Source organism: Orcinus orca, chromosome 3 (assembly GCF_937001465.1).
Source record: "Orcinus orca chromosome 3, mOrcOrc1.1, whole genome shotgun sequence".
Classification (NCBI taxonomy): Eukaryota; Metazoa; Chordata; class Mammalia; order Artiodactyla; family Delphinidae; genus Orcinus; species Orcinus orca.
Genome location: NC_064561.1, coordinates 20597088 through 20624223, shown reverse-complemented (window position 1 = coordinate 20624223; position 27136 = coordinate 20597088). Strand labels below are relative to the sequence as shown.

At 46.0% G+C, this 27136-nt stretch overlaps 2 protein-coding genes across 7 annotated transcripts in view; one reads left to right on the top strand and one right to left on the bottom strand.

The window, feature by feature from the left end:
• The window catches only part of SIMC1 (SUMO interacting motifs containing 1), a 97621-nt gene extending 92572 nt beyond the window's left edge, over positions 1–5049 (top strand). For 4 of the 5 annotated variants that reach the window (XM_049707426.1, XM_012538635.3, XM_033414908.2 and 1 more), the window contains one exon: positions 4046–5049. In XM_049707426.1, coding sequence (XP_049563383.1) covers positions 4046–4308 — 263 coding nt within the window. In that variant the 3' untranslated portion in view covers positions 4309–5049. Of the gene's footprint in view, positions 1–376 lie in introns of all 5 variants that reach the window. The other variant, XM_033414909.2, reaches the window with a different exon arrangement.
• Positions 4972–19181, bottom strand: KIAA1191 (KIAA1191 ortholog). 2 transcript variants are annotated; one of them, XM_004284841.4, is made up of 9 exons: positions 18962–19181; positions 17770–17882; positions 17442–17528; positions 14539–14717; positions 11295–11415; positions 9043–9167; positions 6874–6980; positions 6539–6681; positions 4972–6431 (listed from the first exon to the last, which is right to left on the bottom strand). In XM_004284841.4, the coding sequence occupies exons 3-9, from the start codon at positions 17467–17469 to the stop codon at positions 6223–6225; spliced, it is 912 nt and encodes a 303-aa protein (XP_004284889.1). In that variant the 5' UTR covers positions 17470–17528; positions 17770–17882; positions 18962–19181; the 3' UTR covers positions 4972–6222. The 2 variants fall into 2 exon arrangements, with proteins under 2 accessions (XP_004284889.1, XP_012394117.1); XM_012538663.3 differs by lacking the exon at positions 17442–17528.
• Positions 19182–27136: the final 7955 nt, after the last annotated feature.

Here is a 27136-nt window from a genome sequence, read left to right as displayed (position 1 = left end):
ATCTCTCTATACATGGTTAAAATACTTTTGTATCTACCCTTGATCCTGGGGAGAAGTATATCTTGAAGCCCCACATCTTGTAAATGTTTCTGTAGAGGGCAGAGTAGCCCCACTGAGAGGTGGATGCTGGGCTGTTGGCTGAGCTCACATTCTCTGGCTGAGAGAATCAATCCCCCACACCCCAGTTTCACAACCATGCAACTCAAGTCAGCCTCGGCAAAATTATGAATTGCCATAATGCCGTGAGTTTTCCTGATGCTTATGAATAATTAGAACCTCATATTTTGAAACTATGAATTCTAGGAATTTAAACATATAGTATTTAAACGAATGAAATGCATGCTTTTCCTGAATTCCGCTCTGCTGGACCACTTAGGGCGATGCAGAAGTCAGACACCTGTTCACTCCAAGGAGAGTCTCACATACAGCCTTCCTGCAAGGAGCCCTGTCCACAGAGGGGAGAAAAGCAGACTCAGGCAAGATCAGTTAAGTTCATACATTCATCCAGGCAACCAGTATTTACTGAATGCCTCCTCTGTGCCTGGCTCACTGGGAAAACGTCAATGAATGAGACCAACATGGCCCCTGCCCTCCTAGAGCTTAACTGTCTAGTAAAGAGATTGACCCTAAACAAACCACCACACAAGTAACATATAATTGCAATGAAAATAAATGCTGTGAAGGAAAGTACAAGTGCACAAAACAGGACTTACACTGTATATGGAGGAACCCAGGAAGGCCTCCCTGAAGAAGTGATACTTGGGCTGAGATATGAAGTACCAGTGTTAGCCAAGCGAATAGGGAGGGAAAAGTTTCCCAGAAAGAAGAAACAGCATGTCCAAGGGCCTTGAGACAAGAAGTTGCTTAATGAGTCCAAGGAACATAGAGCAAACTGGTGGGACTAGGATACAGTGAGCTAGGGGGTAATAGCACGAAACGAGACCACGGTACCAGACAGGAGCAGGTGTGAAGGGCCCTCTTGTTAGGGAGTTCGTGTTAAGGAATAACACCTTGATTCCAGAGTGAAGGGAACCCATCAAAGTGGTTTTAAGTAAGGTCACTCTGCCTGATGTGTGATAAATAGTTTGGCCGAGGACCAGAGAGGTCAGGGGAGGGATAATGGTGACAAGGGTGTGGGTGGTGCAGTGGGAAAGGCAGTGACGGATCAGAAGCACTTTGAAGATCAGTGTGACAGGGCATGGGTGACCAAGGCTGAAGGATGTCGCCCAGTACTGACGTGGAGATAAATGGAAGATCTGCAGAGAAGATAAAGAGCTCAGTGTGACTGTTAGATTGGAGATTCCTGTAGTGACGATGATTATGATAAAATAATAGTAGCTGATCCTAGTGTTGATCCAGGAACTAATAATACTACCAGCCAGAATATCTTGAGCCAGGCCTTGTGCCAAATAAACCCTTTACATAAATCACCTCACACAATAACCACAAGAACCTCTGATGTAAGAACTCTCCTCTACTGAAGCATAAAATCCAAGGCCTTGCCAACTGGACCAGAATGGTTCAAGTCCACTGGCCAAGACTTCCTCCCCTTGGATGGTGGTTAGGTGGGCACTGCCAACCTTTGCTTCTTTGAATTTCCTGTATTAATAAATTCCAAATTCTTCTTGCTCCTAACCCACATGTTCCCTATATCCCACTCTATTCAGCCAATCCTATCTTTTCAAAGTCATTTTAATTTTTTTCAGAGTAGTACATGCTTTGTTTAAGAAAATCAAATTCTACTCAAAGGCTTTTGTCCCCTGTGACCATTCTCCTCCAGTAGCAGAGTGAAATAGAGCACATTTCCCTGCTTAAAACCCTCCAGATACTTGCCTTTGCTTTCAGAGGCCAAACTCCACATTGTTCTGTGGCCCAGCCTGCCTGCCAGTCTCCTCTAGTCCTGCTCTCCTTCTTACTACCCGGATCTTACCTCCAATTCTTGAAACAAGCTCTTCCTGCATCATGGCATTTGCACTTGTTCTCTCTATCTGGACTGCTTTTCCCCTAGACCTTTGCATGCTTACCTCCTTCTCATCCTTTGGGACTCAGCTAAGAGGCCCTCCCTGACTAGAGTGAGCTGCTTCCCTCGTTTCCCCAGTGTTCCTCTTCATCACAGCACCTGATTTATTTATTGGGTTGCACTCACCAAAACTATAATTGTTTTTGTTGGCTTGTTCACTGTCAGGCACTGTCACTGCAGCTAGAACGTCAGTCCATGAAGGCTGGGCCCAAGGCTCTGATCCCACTGCATCCCCGAAGTCTAGCCCAGTTCCACAGACAGAGTAGGTGCTCACTGTAAATGTTTGTTGATTGAATGTTGAAAGGGCCCTGTAATGACATCTCAAGGCAGCTTCACCTCCTATGTTTCCAGACTTTTTGGATACTCTACAGTGTATTTATTGTACTTTCTTTTCAGTTTATTCTGTTTCCCAAATTTCTGGACACTGTAGTTCAGTCCTTCTAATAACCCTGTTAATGAAGGCGCCATTACCCCCATTTTATAAATGAGATAGAGAAAATGATACTGTTGTGGCCTCTGGCGCACCTGGGAGTCAGAAGGGCTGCAGGGCTCTTCTCACTTCATTTGCCTTATATGTAACCTTGAGCTCCTTTCCCTCAATTCCACACACTTCCAGAACCTTGTTGGGACTGAGTTATGGATTTGGGATGAGATACCTTTAGACCTTTGTACTTTCCCCCAGTATTTTATTTTTGGACTTACAGAAAAGTTTAAAGCATAGTACAATGCACACCCATATAAACTTTACCTTGACTCATAAGCTGTTAACATTTTGCCACATTTGGTTTATCTGTTAATCCATCTATATGCTTTTTTCTTTTTCTTGCTGAACCAGTTAAGAGTAAGTTGCACTGTCATAATCTTTCATGCTTAAATACTTCAGCTTAAGAATACGAATATTCCCCTACATAACAACTATTCATCATCCCACTCATTTTATCCTTGATTTAATATTATCTAATATGTGCCGATAATATCCTTTATAGGTGTTCAGTTTTGCTTTGGGCCAGGATTCAGTCAAACAGCACACATTGTACTTGGTTGTTATGCTCTTCAGTCTCCTGTCATCTAACACAGCTCCCAGCCTTTACTTGTCTCTCGTAATATGTACATTTTTGAAGAGTCCAGGGCACTTATTTTGTAGAATGCCCCACAATTGGGGTTGCCTAGTTATTCTCTGGTGACCAGCAAGAACGTGGAAGAGATGAGGATGTACACCCCTTTCCCAGTGCGTGACGTCAGAGGCAGAGACTTGAGCCCAGCCCTCATGGACTGACGTTCTAGCTGCAGTGACAGTGCCTGACAGTGAACAAGCCAACAAAAACAATTATAGTTTTGGTGAGTGCAACCCAATAAATAAATCAGGTGCTGTGATGAAGAGGAACACTGGGGAATGAGGGAAGCAGCTCACTCTAGTCAGGGAGGGCCTCTTAGCTGAGTCCCAAAGGATGAGAAGGAGGTAAGCATGCAAAGGTCTAGGGGAAAAGCAGTCCAGATAGAGAGAACAAGTGCAAATGCCATGATGCAGGAAGAGCTTGTTTCAAGAATTGGAGGTAAGATCCGGGTAGTAAGAAGGAGAGCAGGACTAGAGGAGACTGGCAGGCAGGCTGGGCCACAGAACAATGTGGAGTTTGGCCTCTGAAAGCAAAGGCAAGTATCTGGAGGGTTTTAAGCAGGGAAATGTGCTCTATTTCACTCTGCTACTGGGGGAGAACAGTCACAGGGGACAAAAGCCTTTGAGTAGAATTTGATTTTCTTAAACAAAGCATGTACTACTCTGAAAAAAATTAAAATGACTTCGAAATACATTTTTTAATACGTAAAACTTGAGGTCCAAAGAGGACCAAGAACAAAGGACTGGAAATGGAGGTACCACAGGTACTCACATGCCCTTTGACTTGTATCCTAGTAACTCATCAAGTCTTTGCCTAGACCCTACCTACCAAAATTGGACTTCATCTTCCCAAGTCATAAAGGAATAAAAAGCAGTTCAGAACAGTTCCGCTAAACTTTTCCCTCTTGCAGAGCACTTACGGAGTTCAGTGATCGATCGAAAAGACTTAATAATCAAAAGGATTAAGCCCAAGCCCCAGCAAGGAGATGACATCACAGTGGTGGACGTGGAGAAACAGATCGAGGCCTTCCGCAGCCGCCTGGTCCAGATGCTGGGGGAGCCGCTCGTTCCGCAGCTCCAAGACAAGGTGCACCTGTTGAAGCTCCTGCTTTTCTATGCCGCAGACCTGAACCCTGACACAGACGCCTCTCCACAGGCCTGGAGCAGACCCTGAGGTCCTTCTAAGCACTGAACGCCAAGAATACCTCCTGAACTCCATCTCAAATTACTTGGAAGTTCTAAAAGTATAAAAAGTAGTTTAAAATCTTATAGGACCAAACCTATCTTATTTATCTGTAGGCTATAATAACTTTCTGTTTAGTAAATATCTTTTTTTTAATAATCCTATCCTAGCCTGTTCTCAGATATGGCTTAAATATATAAGGTGTATATATTTTTTAATAAATTATTTATCTATACTTTTTTTGAAACAGGTAATACTATATGCACTGTATGTTTAACATTTCAAGATGTGAAAAAAGAATCCGTGTGCTGAACAAATTCTAGACATCAATGTTATGTCATTCAAGGTACTGACAACCTGTTTCGAAAGAGAAAGACATATTTGTTTCTCCCTAATGGAAAACAAACATCCTATATTGGACCTGTGATATTGCCTATGAACTTGACTTTGTGGCCAGTCTGTCAAGATCTAATGCAATGAAAGGGGTAAAAACAAAAGGATTGAGTGTGTTACAAAAAATCTGATGTTAAAAGCATACAATAAAAAAGCAATGGTTTTTCAAAATACCAAGTTTATCATGCTTCGGTTTCATGACTGCAAGCAGGCAGAATGGAATAACTACTCTTAACAGAACCAAAAAAAGTTCCATCCACATTTGAGAAAGTAGTAAGGATTTTTATTGTCAAAACAAGTTAAGAGATACAAGCATAACAGAAAACACAAATAAATTAACTGTTCTGATCATTTTAGACTCCAGGGCATCTCTGTGGGAAGGTCAGCTCAGCTCCTTGTGTAGACACCATACTGTCCAAAGCAAAAGACAGCAGGAATTTGAAACAGTGTTCAAGACAATGATTGAACATGTACACAGTGAGGAGAAATGAAAAGGTGGATCCCCTCATCCCTTTCCTCAGTGAGGTATGTGTTTAGAAAGGTATGAGGCTCTTTTGGGGGGAAAATGATTGCATACAGAAAATTTTTTAATTCTTCCACCTCCCAGAAAAGAATTTTTCAGGCCCTGGCCTGAACAAGAAACTCAAAATAGGGTGACACTAGTTTCGTATGAACCGCAAGACTATACTCGAACTGCAGTTGCCACCTCCTTTAAGAAAGTTTAACATCCATTTATCTATACCAAACCAGTAGAGTGGATTTTCTCCCTTCGGAAGTTTTCAACCAAATGGGAGTTAAATTAATCTCACTTTAAAGTGCAACAAAGGATATGTAAGGCTAGTGTTTGTTCTGTGACACACAAAAGAGAAGCATCCCTCCAACAGCACTGGCCCAAGAGGTACTACGTAAGAACTGGCTGCAGGACAAAGTGATCCATGAGGTCTACCAAAAAGCAAGGAGGTTCTGGTTTCAGCAGAAAACAGAGGGGATCCCTACCAAGGCTGGCTCTTAACTATACCCAGATCTCAAACAGATCCTGGGTCCCCATAACTGACAAGGCTGGAGCACACAGTGCCAGCACAGCCAGGAGGGCCAAAGTCATCTAAACTAGTCAGTGAACGCCTCTATGCCATGATTTGTCCATGCGCACATGGACAGTGGTAAAGGAATCAAGAAGCCTTGGTTTTGGAACAACACAAATATTATTTACCTATTAAGTAATGATCGAAGTTCTTGTGTAGGGTAAATGATACAAAAATAGGTAATGAGGTCCCCATACATCACTGCTGAGGTTTAGTCTGACTTTAAATTAAAGCAGTACAAAATGGCTTCTTCCACACAAGGACAAGCTTTGCACTAATGTTTCTCAAAAGCCAATTATGTCTCCAGCTCTAGCCTCAGTTTGAGAGTTTTTTAAAAAGAGAAAACAAAACTTTTCCTATGTCAGAGCCAAGGTAAAGGGGAGCTGGGCTCAAGCCACCTCTATCCAGAGTCCCTGGAACAGAAAGAGCTCTAGAAGCCAGTGGGTGTGAGAACATTCAAGTCCCGCGGTTTTAGATTGTGGGCCCGCGGCAGCTGTTTCTTCCCTTCTATCACTGGGATGTCCATTTTGGGTGGCTTGAACACTGCTGGATCCTCGGCCATTCGGGTGGCTTGTGTGCGAATCAGTTCCATTGGAGAAGGCTTCTGGGCTCCTTTGTAGGCCTGGATGGCAAAACCTCCTACAGAAGTAAACCACAGAGCAAACGATTTCAAAATTAGTAAGCAGCTACCAACATACATGGTAAAATGCCCGCCACTGCTCTCTTTCGTGAAGGGGCAGCCTTACCCGAATCAGACTTCTGGAGGGATCTCGGTCCAAAGACGCTCCATTTATCTGCCGAGCTTCTGTCTTTTTCCCCGCTTCCAGAATCCATGGTGCTAAGATTGGGGCCAGGTAAGGCTGTGGAAGAACCAGAAGTGAACCAGCCTCTGGAAGAGAAAGAATAAAATGGTAACACATCCTCTTCCTACACCTCTAGAAGTGTCCCACGCCAGGACTAGGGACTGTCAGCTCCCCCTCCTGACTCGGAAGCCACAGGCTGACCTCCCAGTGTTGGACGTGGCACTGGCTTTGCTTTAGCCCACGGCTGCTGGGGGGTGGGGGTCGCAGGAAGGGCTCACCTGGGCTTCTGCTTAGGGGACGAGTGGGGGCTGCTGCTTGGGGTGGACTGGGTGGAGGCCGGCTGCTTCTCCTCTCTTGTTATCTCTCCGCTCTGGAGCTTTAGTTTCTGCTCAGATGGGTAAGAAGAGAGGCTTTTTAAAAATCACAGCAAATACAAAACAGCTAAGTTTGGGTATAAACAACCTGGTTCACACTAACTTCAGGCAAAAGGAAACATTAAGAGGTGAAATAGTTTTGGATTATAGGAAGATATTCCTTTGATTCTGCCATACTAGAGTTCCATCTTTTAAAAAAATGTATTCATCCTATAGCATATCCTGAACATCTCTGTACTAATTCCACACCAGAGCTTTCGACTGTCCACATTGACCAACCAATAAGTGGACGAGCCAGAACCCCAGTGGCGGGCCTTCCTCAACTGCCCTCTTTGCCACTACCGCGCACACCCCGCCATCCCCAGCCTCTCAGCGCCAAGACTTGGCCACTAACCCCTCCAGCTAAATGCTCCCTCTGTGCAGCCCTTCCTTCCCATAACCAGTCACTCCAGCTGCCCTCAGCGTTGTAAACAGACATCTAACAGACAGACCAGCAGTCTAGCAGGGGAGACAAGCCTACTTCTCACTGCTCCTAGGTCAAGGCTTCCATACGGTCTCCGTGCTCCGTGTCTAGTACACCATCTCAGCCCAGGCTATACTTCAAACAAATGACCGTGATGAATTTTCTCAACACTCAACATATCAAGTTACATGAGCTGGCATTTCAGCCATCCTCATGTTCTACTCCTATGGCCAAGATGCAGAAGGTGGGCCAGATTCAGTTCCACCATTATATGGGGTGAACTGTGCAAATGGAATTCAGACTGACACCTACCCTGGAAAGTTCTCAGTGTCAAAGGCTGACAGTGCCCCTCTCCAGAAGGATCTGTCTTGTCTGAGAGCTTAAGCTGGACACCAAACCAACCCTGACCCGCCACAGCAGTGGTTTTAAGTTTAGTGTGCAAACATCATCCGGGATGCTCATTACAAAATGCAGCCATCCACAACGTCTCGTATCCCTGCCCACAGGCCACTAACCCCCAACTATTCCTCCTCCATGTATTGTATATCATGATCCTCCTTGTGAGCCCCTCGGGAGCCAGATTCTCAGGCAACTCTGGAATATGGAGAAAAACCAACAGGAAATAGGGCATCAGGAGACTTGATTGCAGGTACTATGACTGGTTAATAAATACATAACCCTGGACCTCAGTTTCTTCATTTATAAAACATGGATGTATCTATGTCAGAGGATTAGTAAGAAGATGAAGTGAATATGAGTGCTTGATAAATCTTAAAAGCACTATTAAGTATAAAGTGATATTCCCTGAAAGAAAATCATTTGAAACTATTTTATTTTATTCATACAATTATTTGGTCATTATTAACCTTACTGAAAATTCTCCATTTGTTCCAATTTTTAAAATGAAAGCAAAAACATCCCAATTCTATATTTATTTTAATTTTTAAAAAACTAAACATAGAGCATAACATTCCTTTCTAGCCAGTGTCACCTCTGTTGAGGTTGCCTGACTCCCATTTCTTGCCCTCAGAGTCAATCACCCTGGTACATAGTGACCCACGTTGGCTTTGTTGTTCATAACGTGCTCACACATATCACCTGTGTAAGCTCAGAATCTCATCTGACCCTCCGAACTAGAAGTAAGGGAAACAGTAAGTTTTATAGATGGATAAGCAGAAACTACGAGGCCAAGAGCCCGGGAGCTTTCAGCTAGAAAGTGCGACCACAAGGGGGACTAAACCTGCTCTAAATTCCTCGCTCAAGCCTCTTTCCACCACTCTCCACACCCCCAACTAGCTGAGCTGGTAACTTCAAAACCACAGCCACACCTCAAGCTGTGAATGATGAGGGTTTTGTTTTTTTGTTTTTGTTTTTTTTGCGGTATGCGGGCCTCTCACTGTTATGGCCTCTCCCGTTGTGGAGCACAGGCTCCGGATGTGCAGGCTCAGCGGCCATGGCTCACGGGCCCAGCCGCTCCGCAGCACGTGGGATCTTCCCGGACCGGGGCACGAACCCGTGTCCCCTGTATCCGCAGGCGGACTCTCAACCACTGCGCCACCCGGGAAGCCCGAGGGTTTTGTTTTTTAAAAGTTCCTAAGAAACAAGCTTACGTGGAGTGCTTCTGCCACTCGAAGGTACTTGGTCTCCTCGGTGGTGAGGCCCTTGTGGGGTGTGTAGCCAGCATCTCTCAGCCCTGCCTGTTGCTCAAAACGCTGAATGCTCTCCTGGGTCTGTTCTGGGAACAGAGGAGATAACAGTCATGCCCATCCCCCTCTCCCATCACAAACTGGGGGAGATGAACACAGATATCCACTGTTCTCCCCGGGAGCAAGAGCATACACACGGGCCATCCGAAAAGGATGCCCAGACAGGCATCGTGGCAGGAATTCTGAACCTCACATGAAGCCTAGGCAGAAAGAAGCCTTCCCTTACAGCAAGCTAAAGAGCAGGTTACTCCTAAAGGGACAGCCTGATAACCTCCAGGGAAACACTCCTTACCTTCCTCTCATTTATACCCTAGGACATTTTCTTTGTATTCAGAAATGCAACATGGAGAAGGCAGCTGACATTCAGAAACAGTGCAAGTTCTCCAAATATAAAGTTTCCTCAGAGATACTCACCACCCTCTTCACGATCTTCACCAAAGAGAAATGGGCCACGTTTAGGACAGATGGCACCAAAGTAGCAACTGGATCCAAACCAGAGAGAATGTGCCTTGAACTAACCAAGGTCTACTGATCCAATGTTTCCTGTGTGTGAAACTGCCCACCACAGTGCCTGGCACAGCAGGCAGACTCAACTCACTATCAGGGCAGTCTGACCCGATTATCTTGTCATCAATGTCAGTTATACCTGGGAATGACTGACAGTGGAATTTTTGCTTAATCTGTACACACACTATGTAATACACCCCCATGTACAAGAATGTGGCAGCTGAGGACCAAAAGTCCAGATGCCAGATGTCCTTTATGACTTAGTCATTCCCCTTCTAAGGGACTAGTTTATTTCCAACAGAAATAGAAGCAAAGGAAACATACACACACACACACACACACAAAATGTATAAAGGTGTTTTCCAGTCTTGCCATGTAGTCACTTGAAAATTTTAAAAGCAGGAAAGGATTTAATGAATACGATACCTGATATTTAAAATGCCAGGATTTTAAATGCAGCTTTTTTTTTTTAATTTATGACTACAGCAACATGAAAAGTTCATCGTAATATTAATTGAAAAAATATTGATAGAATGGTTTGTCTATTAGATTTGCAATTATATAAAAATATGCATATATGTGGAAATGACTAAGCCAAATAAGTATCTGAGTGACAGTAATATATACTGGGGCGCTATAATGTTCTATAGTGTTAGTAAACTCTATTTTCTATAAAGAAGTTACACTGTTCTAAAAGAACAATGACTAAGCTTCCTAACACTGCCAGGACACCTTCTCAAGCTTGCAAAATACAAGCAATAGTTGCTGATTCAAACAGTGCATTTATGTGTGAATAAGAAAAAGTCCAAGTAGAGTTTGGACTTTTGGTTCCTGGGTGAGTTCTTCAGGAATTGCCCAAGACTAACTGATGCCCTCCAGAGCAGATAAACAAGGGCTTCCGACATCAAAACTGAGCCAACTAAAGAGAATCTCTACGTGCCCTGCCCCTGGCAGAGGCTGCTGCTGACAAGCAGAGCTGTATATCTAATAATTGTTAACTTCCCACTAGAAGCAACTAGAAGGCCCCTCTGGAACCAACAAGTTTAGTTAACTTGTAAGATTTTTTTTTAAAATTCAAGCTCTCTTGTTTCCAGTCTTATCAGGACCACAAATCACACATTCTTAAGACCAAAGACACTTGAGGCACCAATCTTGTCTCAAGATCCAAGAGGAGGAACAACTTTGAGCCATTTAATTTAAAAAAATAAGCGCAGGGGCGGTGGGAGATGTCTCAGTGTGTCTCCTTCTCCAGCAGAGCTTGAAACAGTATCAGCAGCCGCTCCTGGCCACTGAGCACTGGTGCCATCTAATCCTCCCCTCCACCTGCCGGCCAGATTCCCCATCTCACAGAGGAGGAAACAGCCTCAGTAGTTAAGTAACTTGCCCAAGGTCACGCTGATAGATATGGGTAAATAAGGCTGTAGCAACGAAGCAGCAGGAGTGCACCTAAATCAACTGAGATGCTTAACGTTGGGCAAGTCTTCCACCTAAATCAGCTTCAACACTGATGATGACTCAGCAGCCAGACTGACCTCTGCCGGGCTGGGTTAGGACAGGTTAAGGCAAGTGTGTCTGCAGAACTCCCCCAGCTAGTTGTAGGAAGCCTAAACTCTTCCCCGCCCCCAGTTCTGAGAGCGCGGAATGCTTACTTGTGATCAGAGAACTCATGATGACATGGGTAGCTTTAGCCTTCATCACGGGGACCTTGTCCGCACCATCAATGGCCGATGGCAGGGCACAGGATGAGACGCTGGCCTCTCCTTCCTCCACCTGTTCAAGAGGGGCAAGGAGGCACCTGAGCCAGACAAGGGAGTCACACGCCTCAACTTACTCCTCTGGGAGTAATCAGATACAGGAGAAAATATGTGAAGGGGGGCTTGGTTGTCCACACCCAATTAGATATGTATTATCCATAGTGACAAAAGATATGACATTATACGAATAGCCTGTATTTATAAAAGTGGGAGAGCCAGAATTTGAAGCTCTGAGCTCTATTATCTTTCCAGATTATGTCTGTCCAAAACACAATATGCCCCTAAGGATACAGAAGAAACAACTATTACTAAGCATTGACCGTGTACCAAGCACCATGCTTGCTTTTGCTTAATTAATCACTGCATTCGCTAAGTGGTTCTCAAATTTTGCCAAGCACCAGAATCCCCTGGAGGGCTTGTTAAACAGACTGCTGGGCCCCAACTCAGAGCTGATTCAGTAGGTAGGGCTCAAGAATTTTGTTTCTAACAAATTACCAAGTGATGCTGATGCTGTTGGTCCCTGAGACCACACTTCGAGGACCACTGCTCTAAGGGTTCAATAACGGTCTTTTAAAACAAACCAGAAAGTCTACGTAGCTCCTCAGCTTTAACATGAGAGGGCTGGGGCACACTGCCTTCCTTAATCTAAACACCTGACACCGTGCTCAGGACTAACTGGAAGCAGAGGACTGGGTTTTACTCTTTGTTCTCTACTTCTCCAAAGGAATTGAGAAGAAAGATGGTCAGAAAGGAGGGGAGTAGAAGGAAGTATTGAAATGTTGTATCCCTGTTACAAAACAGGATTTAAACTCTTCAGCTGTGACCTTACTCGAGCAAAACTTGAACCTCTGCTTTCTCACTTGGAAGACGGCTGACGATTGGGACATGGATGCCTAGGGCATGGATGGTTAGGACAAACAAAAGAATGCATGTAATGAGTCAAGTTGAGCTCTCCTTAGAAAGGCCAGTTGTTCCAAACTGTCAGCTGTTCCAGCTGGGACACAGCAGAAAACTGGAAGCCCATTCTTTGCCTAGAGAAGCAAGCAGCAGCCTTCATAAATGAAGCGGGTGGTGGGCTGCCCTCCCAAGAGCTATCAGGAGCCTTGCTTCTTTTCTGCTCCAGTCCCTTGAGTCTGCTGTTTTGGCATCACAGGCCGGCTGCTGGGGCCCTTTCCCCCTAGTACTGCCAATACTTTTTACACAAAATGTTTCTACCTCAACAACTGACTGGGTCAGATTTCAGTAGAAAACTGATATAGGGAACTTCCCCCAGAGCTGTAGGGGGCACTTTCATAGCGAGGAGCGCCCTGTTCTGAGAGCTTAATGGTATGTTGGGGGGGGGGGGTAGGGGCGGGGAAGGGAGGGACACTACACTCTTTAGAAAGGAAGGATCACATACAGCTCTGCCAAGGGAAGCTAAGCCCGGAGCCAGGAGTCACAACATCAGCTCCACACCTAATATGTGCCAGGCCTTTCAATCCTCTTTTTTTTTTTATAAATTTATCTATTTTATTTATTTATTTTTGGCTGCGTTGGGTCTTCGTTGCTGCGCACGGGTTTTCTCTAGCTGCGGCGAGCGGGGGCTACTCTTCGTTGCGGTGCACGGGCTTCCCACTGCAGTGGCTTCTCTTGTTGCGGAGCACGGGCTCTAGGTGCGTGGGCTCAGTAGTTGTGGCTCTCGGGCTCTAGAGCGCAGGCTCCGTAGTTGTGGCGCACGGGCTTAGTTGCTCCATGGCATGTGGGATCTTCCCAGACCAGGGCTTGAACCCGTGTCCGCTGCAATGGCAGGCAGATTCTTAACCACTGTGCCACCAGGGAAGTCCCTCCAGTCCTCTTTTATTTAATCCCCACGGCACCTCCATGACAAAGTATTTTCATCTCTCACACAGAGACACTGTGGCTCAGGGGTGAAGCCCAAGCTCACAGCTGGTGCACAGACTGTTAGGTGGCTCACACCCAGGTCTGCTTAGACAGCTGCTTACTGGTACTTGCTGTCAGGACCTAGCTGTCACACAGCTCAAAGTGCAGTGAAACGATAGCTGCAGCTTAAAAGGATTCATCTGAACTGGGTGGGCCTAGCTTATTCAGGCAACAGGACCACCTTTCTGGCATTCTTGGTGGTTGGAAAGTCAGAGGCGAGAGAGACACAGTCCCTGCAGTCGGGAAGTACAGGCTTCAGAAACAAGCCTGCAACAAGCATGTCAGAACCCATGAAGCCCAACTGCACAAAAGGGCTGTGAGAGCAGATCAGTGTGTAACGAGGTATGTGTGTGCATGTGTGTGCATGTCAGGAGGGCCTTACAAAGGAGGCAGCTCTCACACAGGATGGCAGTGGGGAAGGGCATCTGAGGCAGGAGGGACAGCATGAGGAAAAGCACAGCATATGTTCAGGAAAGAGCCAATTTTTAATCACTCAATGAGCATCTTTTTTGCAATCACTTTATGCCAAGTCCTCTGCTAGATACTGTAGATGGAGTATGAATCAGACAGGGCCCCTGCCTCCAGGAAGCTAATGGAGGGCAATGAAGTAACACAGGGATTGTAACAGGGGTCCACAGTACACTGGAGACCTCAAAAGGAGGGGTGATAGTCTTACTGGGAGGATGGAGGAAAATCACAGAAGAGATGGTTGAGCTAAGACTTAAAGGATGCCATCTGTCAGGCAGATGAAGTACGAGGATAGGATGGGGACTGTGAACATTCCAGGCAGTCGGAGCAGCGAGAAGCAAAGACTTAGAGGCATCAAATACCCTATTAAGTACAAGAAATCTTAGGTAACTTGCATGGCTGGATCACAGGGGGTGGGGGGTGGATTCGGAGGGGAGGGAGCGCTGACAGGACCTGGACCATGCAGAGCCAGACTAAGACTAAGGAGCTTGGATTTAATACTGTGGAAACGAGGGTGGGGAGGACGGGGAGGAGAGGGGATGGGGAGGTTGTATTTCAGGTAGAAGACACAGCCATTCTAGTTTTGAATTAAAAAGGAAAAAGGCCTACCAACTCTACAGAAAACATAACATATATAGGGATTGGTGGCTGCCCAATTCTATGGGTGTCAGGAGCCGCTGACGGCTTCTGGAGCAGAGGAAGGAGAACGAAGGGGTTGGGCCTGCCAACGGCAGTCAGCGGGGTCAGATACCTTGGCGAGGTGCTGATACTTGCGCTCTGGAATCACTGGCTTCCAGGGGATGCTGCCCATGTCCGATGGAGGAGGAGTCATGGGCGTAGGGTCCTCGAGGGCATCATCATAGCTGAATGCCCGGCGGTACATCCCGATGGGCAGGGACATCTTGCCTAGAGGCCCACTAGGCTCAAGAGCTAAGAACAGACACACCTGTCAGGATGGGCTCATCAGCTGAACATACCAGTAGCTTTAAATTAATCTGTAGGCAGGAAAGCTCTGAAACACTCTTATTCTGGGACAGAGCAAGAAAAGCTCATTCTGGAAGAGCTAATCCAGTCAAGGTAAGGTAACTACAAATTCCTTCCTCTCTGCCTGACACTGGATTCTCCACTTAACCCACACAGCACCCCTAATCCATTTTTATGGATTAGGAAACCAAAATTCAATTTCAATTTACCTGAGCAAGGTCACATAACTTCAAAGTGCAGTAAGGAATCAAAACCCAAAGCAATCTGATTTCAAAGCTTGTATTCTTTTTTTTTTTTTTTTTTTTTTTGGGGGGGGGAGGTGCGCGGGCCTCTCACTGTTGTGGCCTCTCCCGTGGCGGAGCACAGGCTCCGGACGCGCAGGCTCAGCGGCCATGGCTCACGGGCCCAGCCACTCCGCGGCATGTGGGATCTTCCCGGACCGGGGCACGAACCCGTGACCCCTGCATCAGCAGGCGGACTCTCAACCACTGCGCCACCAGGGAAGCCCTCAAAGCTTGTATTCTTTAGGCCACAGAAGCCCGTGGCAATCCCAAAACTCTCAATTCAGGCAAAACGGAGGATATGCAGTCTTGGGAATTCCCTGGCAGTCTAGTGGTTAGGACTCCACGCTTTCACTACTGAGGGCCAGGGTTCAATCCCTGGTTGGGGGGACTAAAATCTCACAAGCCTCATGGCCAAAAAAAAAAAACAAAAACACCATGAAATCTTGTTCCCAGTTTATACACGAGGAAAGGAAGGCCCAGAGGTGGCAAATCCTCTGTCTTTACTACCTCACCTAAGATAACAAGAGCACCATGACAAGAAATATGTCAAATAATATGCTGTCCAGCAGCATCTAGAACAGTTTCAAATGTTCTATAGGACTTAAATGGCACAGCCAATTTTCATCACAGAAACTACTGACAACGGTTCTCACAAAGCACTGCCAGCTGATCCTGCCATTCCTGTCCACCGGAACGGACTGGCGGAATGCCCCAGTGACGCAGGCTCCCCACCTCAAGGGCACACTCAGCTCTGCCAGATCAGGGAGCAAAGTTCATTTTGTTTGTTTGCTGATCCTTTCAGAGCAGAACTAACGTCCAGATCCTGCCTTCAGTGTGACATTATCCTGTTGCTATAATTACACAATCACACTCTCCAAGACATCAACCTGTTCGGCAATAAGTCCAAAACCAGCAAAGACATTCCATGTAAACAACAAGAGGGCCAAGCAGTTACCATTATTATTATGATTAATAACAATTACTAACAAATCCATAGAAACAGAAAGAGGATTAGTAGTTGCCAGGACCTGGGGGGAGGGAGGAGCCACAGGAGTGACTACTAAAGGGACAAGGTTTTCTTTTGTGGGTGAGGAAGATGTTCTGGAATCAGACAGTGGTGATGGTTGCACAACCTTGTGAATATACTAAAAATCACTATACTGTTCATTTTAAATGGCTGAATTGTATGGTATGTGAATTATCTCAATTAAAACAAACACACAAGCAAATCATAATTACCAAGTACCCTTCCTTGCCAGGAACTTACATCCCTCATCTTTCCTAATCCTCATTAAGCAGATATTCTTCCCCTTTTCCAGCTCAGGAAACTGAGGCATAGATCTTAAGCAACACCCCACTAGCAAGTGTGAGGTGGGGGCTGGAACACAGATCTCAGCCAGCTCTCACACCCGTCATGCAACACTCCATGCTCCCCACACTATAAGCATTAACCTAATGCATGCAACCCTGCGGCCAGGATGCTTACAGGGAGTTCACAGTCATCACAACGACAATGAAAGACAAACTAAAACACAAGTGGATGAAGTTAGAGACTAGAGATGGATCCTTATCGGGAGACTCCTATGACTCCACTTAATTTGGGAGCAATTTCAGAAACATCTTAAAGACTCATCCCAAGAGCCATCCCAATAGCCTTCCTAAGAATAATAATAAAGTCAGCTAATATTTACTAGGAGATAAATTCCCACAAATAGAGACCAAAAAATTTTCTGGGCAGTAAATGTATATTCATCTTTAACTCACATTTTCATGTATTTTATGTTTCATCTTCACAGCAAAGCTGAGAGACAGGCACTATCATCTATACTTTACTGAGAATCAAAAATTGAGTGATTCAGATTTAAAAAATCACTAGCCCTTCCCACTAAAACAGTCCAAGGAGGAATCAATGACTTCACTAACCCAGAAGTTATAACCCTGTACAGACCCAGGACTCACTAAATGTTGCAGTGAGCATTTTCATGACTAAGTTCAATGTGTCTTGAAATCAGGCTGGTGCCTTTTTGCCCAAACTTTCATTCCTCCCACCCTCCTATCTCCTCCTCACAAAAAAAGGGGGTGAGTTTAATCATTTTGGTTTAAGAACTACACAGCTTATTCTAAATTTTTATTTGATACATAGGAAAGTGACAAATCTGTCATACCCTTAAGTGAAATAACTGTTCTCTTTCAAGTTAGATTTTTGGGTTCACACCCTGGCTGGGTGGTTAATAAGATAATATTTAAATGATGCCAATCTATTAAGTCTAAATACTCTCCTGGTGGCACAGAGTTACTATTAATGTGTGGTTCAGAAAAAGTAGTTTCTGTCTAGCTCAAAATGTAAAGGGCAAAACATAACTTTACCAAAAAGAATTAAGTTTACCAGGCACTTCTGGTTGTCTCGAAGCCATTGAAAGACTGGGATCCAGGTGCTTTTTCTATACAGAATTCAGAGCTGAGTCCCTGCCACCTAATAAAAACAACAAAGGGAATTTTCTTACAGTGAACACCAAAGAATAGCTCCAATGCTGTTCTTCTGACAAGCACATAGAGTTTTATGGCTTGGTTACAAGGTTGAAACACACACAAAAGAGGGACAAACATGCGAGGGAGAAAAAAAAAGGATAAAATCAAAGGTCTCACTGTACCTGTCACTGATCTTAACACCTGTGATATGACAGACACCATACACAGTGAAAAGGTCACCTTACCAGAGTGAAATGATGTGACGATTATGCTGACAGACAGATATTAATGAGGAACACTGCTCAGCTGCTGCAAGTTAGCAAAGCTGCTCGGGAAGAGTCCATCCATTCCAGAGGTTCTGAGAACAACAACCAACCAGCATTAGCACAGCCCTTCAGAGTCTGCCAAACACCTTCCTGTACTTTCATGTATCTCCTGTAACAACCTTGCAAGAGACACTATACTCATTTCGTTTTTAAATAAGTTAGGGCTCAGGGTCCAAATAACCTGACCCACAGCAAGGGACTAGGGAACCACAGTGGGTCAATTCATTCCTTGCTGCTAGTACTGACTGATATTCATAAGGGTTTTATACAACACTTATCTTGCGTTTTAACCCTTGCAGCAACCCTTGCAAAGCAGGCATTGTTTACCCCCAATTTAAAGAAAAGGAAACTAAAAAGCAGAAGTGATTTGTCCAAGGTTACAGACAAGTGGCCCATCTGTAAGGCAGGTAGTTTCATCTCCATTTTACAGGGGAGTTCAAACAAAGCTCCGAGAAAGCCAAGTTACTTGCTTTTCAGCTTGCTGCACTCCCCCCTCTATCCTGATGAAGCTCAGAAGGCAAAATCGTTAGTTCCTCATTAAAGAGTATCGCTGAAACCAAAGTCGGCCGTCCTCGGGGTCCAGGCAGCATTCCGACCCGACACCTCCCCTTCCACTTCCCAGTGCCCATCCCCTCCCCCCTCCCCGCAGAGCTCTGACTTCTCCTTCATAAGATACAGGACAATGCCACCAGGATGTGAAACGCCTGGGCTGACTGAACCGCCTCTTCCCCCCGGCGAGGATAAGAAAGATTAAGGCGATTAGGGCCAGGGCCTGGCACAAGCCGAAAGTTCCCCGGGGCAAGGCAAGTAGTAGGAGATAAGGGCGAGAAATGGGGGGTCCAGGACAAGGCCGGCCTGGTAAAGTAGAGGCGAAGCCCGGTGCCGGGGCTGCGGGGGCATTATCACAGAGATACCCCACGGGGGGACCCCAGAAGGCGGGGCGAGAGATGCACGGAGCGATCCGGCAAAGATCTGAGCCTGAGTAAGGGGAGAGGAGAGAAGCACCACGAGGGCCCGGGCCAGGGCCTCGGTGGAGGGGACGGGGGCACGCCCCTCCTTACCGGTGGAGGACCGAGCCCCAAGGAGGGTCCGGTCCGGCTCATCTGGTTACCTGTTTTTCCGCCGCCGCGGAGCCGCCTGCGGCCCGAGCTCCGGCACTAAAGAGGCTCCGAGGACCCACGTCTCTCGAGAGGCTGTGGCGCATTCGGGACCCAAGCCATGGTGTGAGCGGCGCTGTGCCCGTGGCGACACAGAAGGCCCCAGACACCAAACAGGGAGGGACCACAGGCTGCCGGCCCACAGCCTTCCCGATAAAGTCTCCAGAGGCCGAGTCATTTCACGCGAGATTTGGCGGGGGGGGGGGCTCGATGCATGCTGGGAGTTGTAGTCCATGGTCGGGAAAGCCCCAGGATCTTAGCTGCACTGCAGGTTGGTAGGGCCAGAGCTCCGTGTGTGGAAACTGCCAGCTCCCAGACGAAAAGCTACCCTTGACTAGCATTTTATGCCTGGGTCTGTGACAGGCTGAGGGCAGATGGAGGTGGCATAGTAAAGTGACACCCTCAAACCCGTTTCACGGAGGGGAAGTTGAAGAGATGCGAAGGCACTTTGACTAAGAAGAGATGAAGTGAGCAGGGACCCTCTTCCAGGAACAGCTGGGTTAGGCAGGGTTCATACTAGTAGCAGAACCAAAAGGGGAAGCAAATAGCACCAGCCTCTGCTAGGTAAGGTGGTCGTAACATTATTTCCCTTTTACACTAAGGAAAGTGACACTTGGAGAGGTGCCAGCTCAACTGTCATACCCTGAAGACTTCTTTTTTCCTTAAAGGGTTTACAAATATGACAAAGCAATAAAGTTGAGGAAGTAAACGAAGTTGAAAAACAATCTATCCACATGTCCAAAGCTTGCCATCAAGGCTCATTTCAAGAGGGCTATAGGGGCTTGGGGCTGGGACTTTTAGATTTCAGCATTTGACCATTGGCCAGGCCTACTGGCGGGACTGAGAGGCTTTCTTCATGCACCTTTAAACTTGAATATGCCAGTAATTTGAGTCTTTTCTAAATTCTGTGATTAGCTTATAAATAGCACAATTACATTGCAGTGTGATTTTTTTCTCGTGTTAAAAGTGTTATTTCATGGGCTTCCCTGGTGGTGCAGTGGTTGAGAGTCCGCCTGCCGATGCAGGGGACACGGGTTCGTGCCCCGGTCCGGAAAGATCCCACATGCCGCAGAGCGGCTAGGCCCGTGAGCCATGGCCGCTGAGCCTGCGCGTCCGGAGCCTGTGCTCCGCAACAGGAGAGGCCAAGACGGTGAGAGGCCTGCGTACCGCAAAAAAAAAAAAAAAAAAAAAAAAAAAATTGTTACTTCAGGGCTTCCCTGGTGGCACAGTGGTTAAGAATCCGCCTGCCGATGCAGGGGACACGGGTTCAAGCCCTGGTCCAGGAAGATCCCACATGCTGCAGAGCAAATAAGTCCGTGTGCCACAACTACTGAGCCTGCTCTCTAGAGCCCGTGAGCCACAACAAGAGAAGCCGGCACACCACAACAAAGAGTAGCCCCTGCTTGCCGTAACTAGAGAAAGCCCGCACGCAGCAACGAAGACCCAACGCAGCCCAAAATTAATTAATTAATTAATTAAAATAGATTCTCAAAAAAAAAAAGTGTTACTTTGTAAATTTGCAACTTTTAAAATATGCCATAATTTTTGCCCTCTGTGGGGACAAAGCTGACACCTTGCCCTCCTCCATCACAAGGAAGGCATACACATCACATCTTAGTCAGAAGGGGAGGAAAGAGCACTTTGCACCTTTATATAAATTGCAGGACAGGATCACCTTGTTTCAGTCTTATCCCCAAATTAATGAAAACTGAAGGCTTTCCTGGAAGTTACTGACTCTAACTAAGACAACTTTATCCCTGACTCTTGTGATACTGATGTCTGAAGCTGTGACATGATGTTGGCAGATAGTAGCCGTTTGAGAAAATTGCTGTTTTCCCCAAAGAGCAGACTAGCTATAAACTTTTAGCCTTTGCAAGCTTACAGGGTTTTCCCCTTTAAATGGGTGTTGTATTTTTTATTTAGGGAGCTTATTCTTCTAAAGCCTGGACTTCCTTCGAACCCTTCTTTGTAAGTAAACTACTTTTCTAAATGGTCTGGTTCCATAGCTAAAGAGGATTCAGTCGCAGCTGAATCCATGAGGCCCAAGAAGGGCACCTTCAGAGCTGTTTGATCTCAGGCCATTTTTCTCAGTGCCGGGGGTGGATCTCTTGTAGCAATAGAGATTCCCCTCCACTGCCTTTTCTGTGCTTTTTTTCTCACTCTGGTTTTGGTTCTTTTTTTCTTTCTTTCTTTGTTTTAAAGTCTTTATTGCATTTGTTACAGTATTGCTTCTGTTTGATGTTTTGGTTTTTTGGCCACGAGGCATGTGGGATCTTAGCTCCCCGACCAGGGATCGAACCCACACCCCCTGCATTGGAAGGTGAAGTCTTAAGCACTGGACCACCAGGGAAGTCCCTCTGGTTTTGGTTCTTAGCCAAGCCTACTTTTAATTGTCACAGCCACTTTATTTCCCCAAGAGTGGCAGCATCCTTGGGAGGTTGGTCTTTAGGTCTGATTGTTGGTTCTTATCTGGGGGCAGACAACAGTCAAGGGTCCCTGTGTGTGGTTGACCAGGGAATCTGGTTGCCTTTTTATGTATGTTTACAACATACACTTACCACGAAACTAATTTTCTTTTTTAAAAAAAGTATTTAATTTATTTATTTATTTATTTATTTTATTTTTTGGGGGGGGCTGCGTTGGGTCTTCATTGCTGTGCATGGGCTTTCTCTAGTTGCTGCGAGTGGGGGTTACTCTTCGTTGCGGTGTGCAGGCTTCTCATTGGGGTGGCTTCTCTTATTGTGGAGCACGGGCTCTAGGCGTGTGGGCTCAGTAGTTGTGGCACACGGGCTTAGTTGCTCCGCGGCATGTGGGATCTTCCCGGACCAGGGCTCGAACCCGTGTCCCCTGCATGGGCAGGAGGATTCTTAACCACTGTGCCATCAGGGAAGTCCCGAAACTAATTTTCTAAATACTTTTGACTCGGAATTTTCTTTTTGCACCTCCTTGGGCACTTCATACTTTAATAAACTTGGAGCCTCTGAAATTGACCAGAATCTCTCTTACATCCACCCAGGATGCCCCAAATCATCCTGCATTTCTACTTCATGGGGGACGGGCAGAGAGTGGAACCAGACTCTGCCCACCTGCCTTCCTCTAGACATCTGCGCTCTCTGGCCAGTACAAGCCCTCAGAAAGGTCCACTCCCTAGATAGACCTGTCAACATTCTCACGACCCATCAGCGGACTGAAACTTGGTCACTGGGATAGTAGCAGGTGGGGCATTTGCATTTTTGGGATCTCTAGACTTGGAACTCTGGAAATCTGCCCCCTATAATATCACAGATAAGGCATTCCACCTAGTAGTGCTTAGGCATTGTCCATTTCCATTGCCCATTTAGCAGCAGAGGAAACTAACACTCTCAAGGGAACTTTGGATAAGATACCTCAGCCAGGAAGCGGCAGAGTTGAAATTCAAGACGGGCTGAGTGCCCAGCTGATAGTTTCGCTGCTGGCTATCCTTGGCCTCAGCTCCTCCACTTTAACGTCCCTGGGGCTAGAGGGTTGAAGGCACATTCCCAAGGAAGAAACAAAGATCAGTAACACCGCCCTCTAGTGGTGAGGGGTAAAGATTTCACTGAAAAAAATAAGGATGCTTGGTCAGCTGTCAGACTGTCCTTAGAGACAAACTTCTCCCGCCTAATATCACAGATGAAGCAACTAAGGTGCAGAAAACAGAAGGAACCCGGCCACTGTCACAAAGTTAGTCCGGGGCAGTTGGTTAGCTAGAAAATGTGTTTTTGTTTCTTACTTTGTGTCAGGTACTATGCGTGGTACTCAGGATACACTGGGAAGGGTCCCTGGATGTTATAGGCTGACTTGTGTCCTCCCAAAATTCATGTGATGAAATCCCAAACCCCAGTGCCTCAGAACTTAACAGTATTTATAGATAAGGGCTGTAAAGGGGTGATTAGGTTAAAATAAGGCTGGTGTCCTTATAAGAAGAGGAAGAGGCCCCAGAGTTACACAAGCACAGGGAAAAGGCCATGTGAGGATACAGTGAGAGGTGGCAATTTGCAAGCCAAGAAGAGAGGCTGCAAAAGAAACCAAACTTGCCGGTACCTTGATCTTGGACTTCTAGCCTCCAGAACTGTGAGAAAACTAATTTCTGTTGTTTAAGCCACCCACTCTGTGATACTTTGTTATGGCAGCCCTACCAAACTAATACGAGGAGACAGACAACGAATGAGAGATTATGAATAATTAAAAGCCAGATATCAGGAGGCAATAGCACCAAGCGCTATGTAATAGGGGGACTGACTCTGGAACATCAGGGGAGGGTGCCCAGAGAAATACGAGTTACAGAGGCAAGGAAGTAGGTGGAAGAGGGTGCTCCACGTGGGGCACCAAAGCAAGGGAAAAGGCCCGGAGGCAGGAGAAAGCTTGTGTCTGAGGAGAATTGGAGCAATTAGCAGAGTCCTTGAGGTGGCAGAGCCCCCACCAGCTCAAGGTTTATAGGCCAAGGTATGGATTTTGGTCTTTCCCCTGAGAGCCATGGGGGTGAGGGGCCACCTGGAAGTGGACATAGTGTAAACAAGTCCATAGTTGGCCTTGGGTGGGGAGGGGAAGAGAGGGGAGAGTTAGAAAGGTTAATGCAACGGGCCCTGGGGTGATTTTGTTAAGCCAGGTTTTATTAGGGTTGGGGTTTATCTGGACGGCAGTTTGAGCACATTTAAATGCATTGGGAAGAATCAGCAGAGAGGGAAGTGTGCAAGATGCAGGTGAGTAAGGGGTTAAGAGCCCTGAGATGCAGGAAGGGGCACCTGGCATTTGATCAATTACCTAGGGCCTACAGGTTTTTCAGAGACCCACAAAAACATCTTTGAACGCTAAAAGTTAAATGATTTCCCAAGATTTTTTTAAAACTGCAGAATCAAAACTAGTATGTTTAATTAAATGTCCGCACAACAGAGTATTACATCAACTTCCTTTATGATAATATTTAATTCTCATAAAGATGCCGTTGCATTTGAAAACAAATTGAGAGCTAGAATTTTCTCACCTTGAAAAATACTCCCAATGAGCAACTTAGTGCTCCCCCCAAAAAAAAAAAAGCAAAAAAACATAGTCAATCAGAAATTAGACAAGTTGGGACTTCCCTGGTGGCACAGTGGTTAAGAATCTGCCTGCCCATGCAGGGGACACGGGTTCAAGCCCTGGTCTGGGAAGATCCCACATACCGCGGAGCAACTAAGCCCGTGCGCCACAACTACTGAGCCCACACACCACAACTACTGAAGCCCGCACACCACAACAAGGAGTAGCCCCCGCTCGCCACAACTAGAGAAAGCCCGCGCACAGCAACAAAGAGCCAACGCAGTAAAAAATAAATAAATAAAATAAATAAATTTATTTTAAAAATTAGACAAGTTATCTGTAGCTAAGTAATTTTTAAAGAAAAACTTTTTAATTATTTAAATGTTTTACAGCAATATGTTTAACACGGGACGTGAGTACATTTGAATATGTTTGTTTGGTACAGTATGTGGTGGAATGTTCTAAGGAAGGACAGGCTAGGGCAGAGGAGACCTAAAAACCACCCTGGGGTGGGTCCAAAGCATGTGACATGTGAGGGGCTGGCCTCGGAAAGAAGCAAGTTTTCAGTGTGTTTGGTGGAGAAGATTGGCAAGGCCCCCTCTACTGGCTTTTTTGTTGTTGGTGAGGTAGGAGATGAGCTGTCTCTTCTGTCTGTGAGCAGAGAGGGGGAGGTGAGGTGAGGGGCAAAGAGAGAAGAATGTAAAGATTTGAAATTGCCATTTCAGAGAGTGGAGGAGGAGAAACTGACGGGAAAGTGTGGATGACCCAGTTGAGGCTGGTCACCATGAGTAACTGATTGTGCCAATGTGTCTAGTTGTGTGTCTTCAGGAGCATAGTTTAACGGTCTGGAAGCAGGAACACCCTGGATTCACCCAGGGCTGGGGTTCAATAGGGTGAGCAGGATGAAGGGTCAAAGGAGGTGAGGAAGTTAACATCACTTGAGTGCCTACATCGTGTGCACAAGAATAGACACTCTTACATACACTGCCTCATCCATAAGGATCATTATATTGGTTACGATGCGTTTGGCTGCAGTCAAGAGAAAAACTCAACTAACAATGGCCTAAAGGTATTTGTTGTTTATTTAGGAGTCTGTAGGAAATTAGACCTCGGATTAGTTTGGAAGCTCCATAACATCCTCAGAGACCTGGGTTTTCCCTTCCCTTTTGTGCCTTCCCTCAGCAAGTTGGGTTTCATTTGCAGGCTTGGACCTCACGTTTGAACTGTGGTCGCTCCAGCTCACAAAGCAGAGCTTCCTCACATGACAGCACTCTCTGTGGGAAGGGAGAAAATTACTTCCTAGAAGGCTAGCAGTCTTCTACCTACAACCCCTGGGTCAGAACTGAGCCAGATGCTCACCCCTACATTAAAACTGATCAACAGGAACTGGAAGGCTCCAATCATCTTAGTTTTAAGTCATGACTCCTCCCAAGGCTGAGCACATACCAAATAAATAAAGTTGGGATTCTGTTAGCAAGAAAAACAGAGGGATGGCTCTGTTGGATATTCCACCAACAGTGTCTGCACAATCATTATCCTCATTTTACAGTTGAAGAAACAGGTTCAAAGAGGTTATGTGTCATGATGAAGGTCACAGTGGGTCTGGAAATTGAGCCCAGATCCTTCTGATACCATTATGCTGTGCCCTGTTCAGGTCTTGCTGACTCTAAGACCAGTTTTCTTTGCATGTAACAATGGTTCCCAACTAGGGGTCCCTATAGCCCCTACAGAGAGTTGGGGAGAGGAGGGAACTTCCTGGGTATTTATTTCCAGTGTAAAAAAATTAATAAACAGAAACCTTAATTAAATAGTCAGGAGACCAGAAGCAGGGAGCTCTCACACTCTGTGATGATGATAACAGAGCCCAAAAGGAATAAGAAAGATTCCTCTTGGGCTTCCCTGGTGGTGCAGTGGTTGAGAGTCCGCCTGCCGATGCAGGGGACACGGGTTCGTGCCCCGGTCCGGGAAGATCCCACATGCCGCGGAGCGGCTGGGCCCGTGACCCATGGCCGCTGAGCCTGCGCGTCCAGAGCCTGTGCTCCACAACGGGAGAGGCCACAACAGTGAGAGGCCCACATACTGCAAAAAAAAAAAAAAGAAAAAAGAAAGATTCCTCTTCCTTCCTGAAAAGGACTCATCCAGTGAAAAGCCATGGACTCTTTGTTTACTGTAGCCCTCCCAGCTTCCTTTTCCTCTTTATAAAAGAGTTCTCCTTCCCTTGCCATGCAAGGACTTGCACATGGCTTCCCACAATTGCAGGCCCCAAATTGCAATTCTCTGCTCATCTTGAATAAACCCACCTTGGCTGGAGAAATATCTGGCAGTCTTTTTATTTTAGGTCAACATTTTGGTGGCCCATATGGGGGCCAGAGATGATCCCCGCTGGTTCGAGGACTGGTGAGCAAACAGATGCAGTACCCACAATTGAGCCCACTGTCACTCACTGCTTTTCTCACCAACCCTGGTCTTTCTCCTGGATCAAGCTCACACTCTCTTTGCCTTTGAAGCTCTCCAGGCTTTTGGGGGGATCTACTTAAAGCTTTCGTCTTTCTGGTTAAGGTCTTGTTCTGTATGCGAGTACTTTTTTTGCACTTTGGTCTGATTTTTGAGATCAGAATGTTTCAATTGAAGCTGGCTGAGAAGCTGTGGGCCCATTCCTATGGGAACAAGAACTGCTTCACTGAAACTGTGCCAGTTCAGCTGTCAGCCCATTCCTTAGGAATAGGGGCTATTCTCTAGAAACTGACTGAGAAAGTCTTTGGCCTGGCTTCTCTGGGACCAACCTGTTTCCTTAGAATTGGATGGTATCAGCTTTCAAGTTGTTTGAGCTGTTTGAAAATTGTTCTTTTACTCTAGAGAAAAACCTGTAAGAAATAGGGTATCAGTTACCTAAATAGTTTGAGGGTGTCCTTCCTATAGTGACTCTGAATGATTTTATGTTTAAAAACTGCATCATTCTTCATGCACATTTCAACAAATGGACCAACCCAACCAAAGGCAATTTAGAATATCAATGGCCATTTGGAGGAACTTTTGAAATCCACAAACTTAATTTCATTAAAACCAAATTGGAGGGCTTCCCTGGTGGTGCA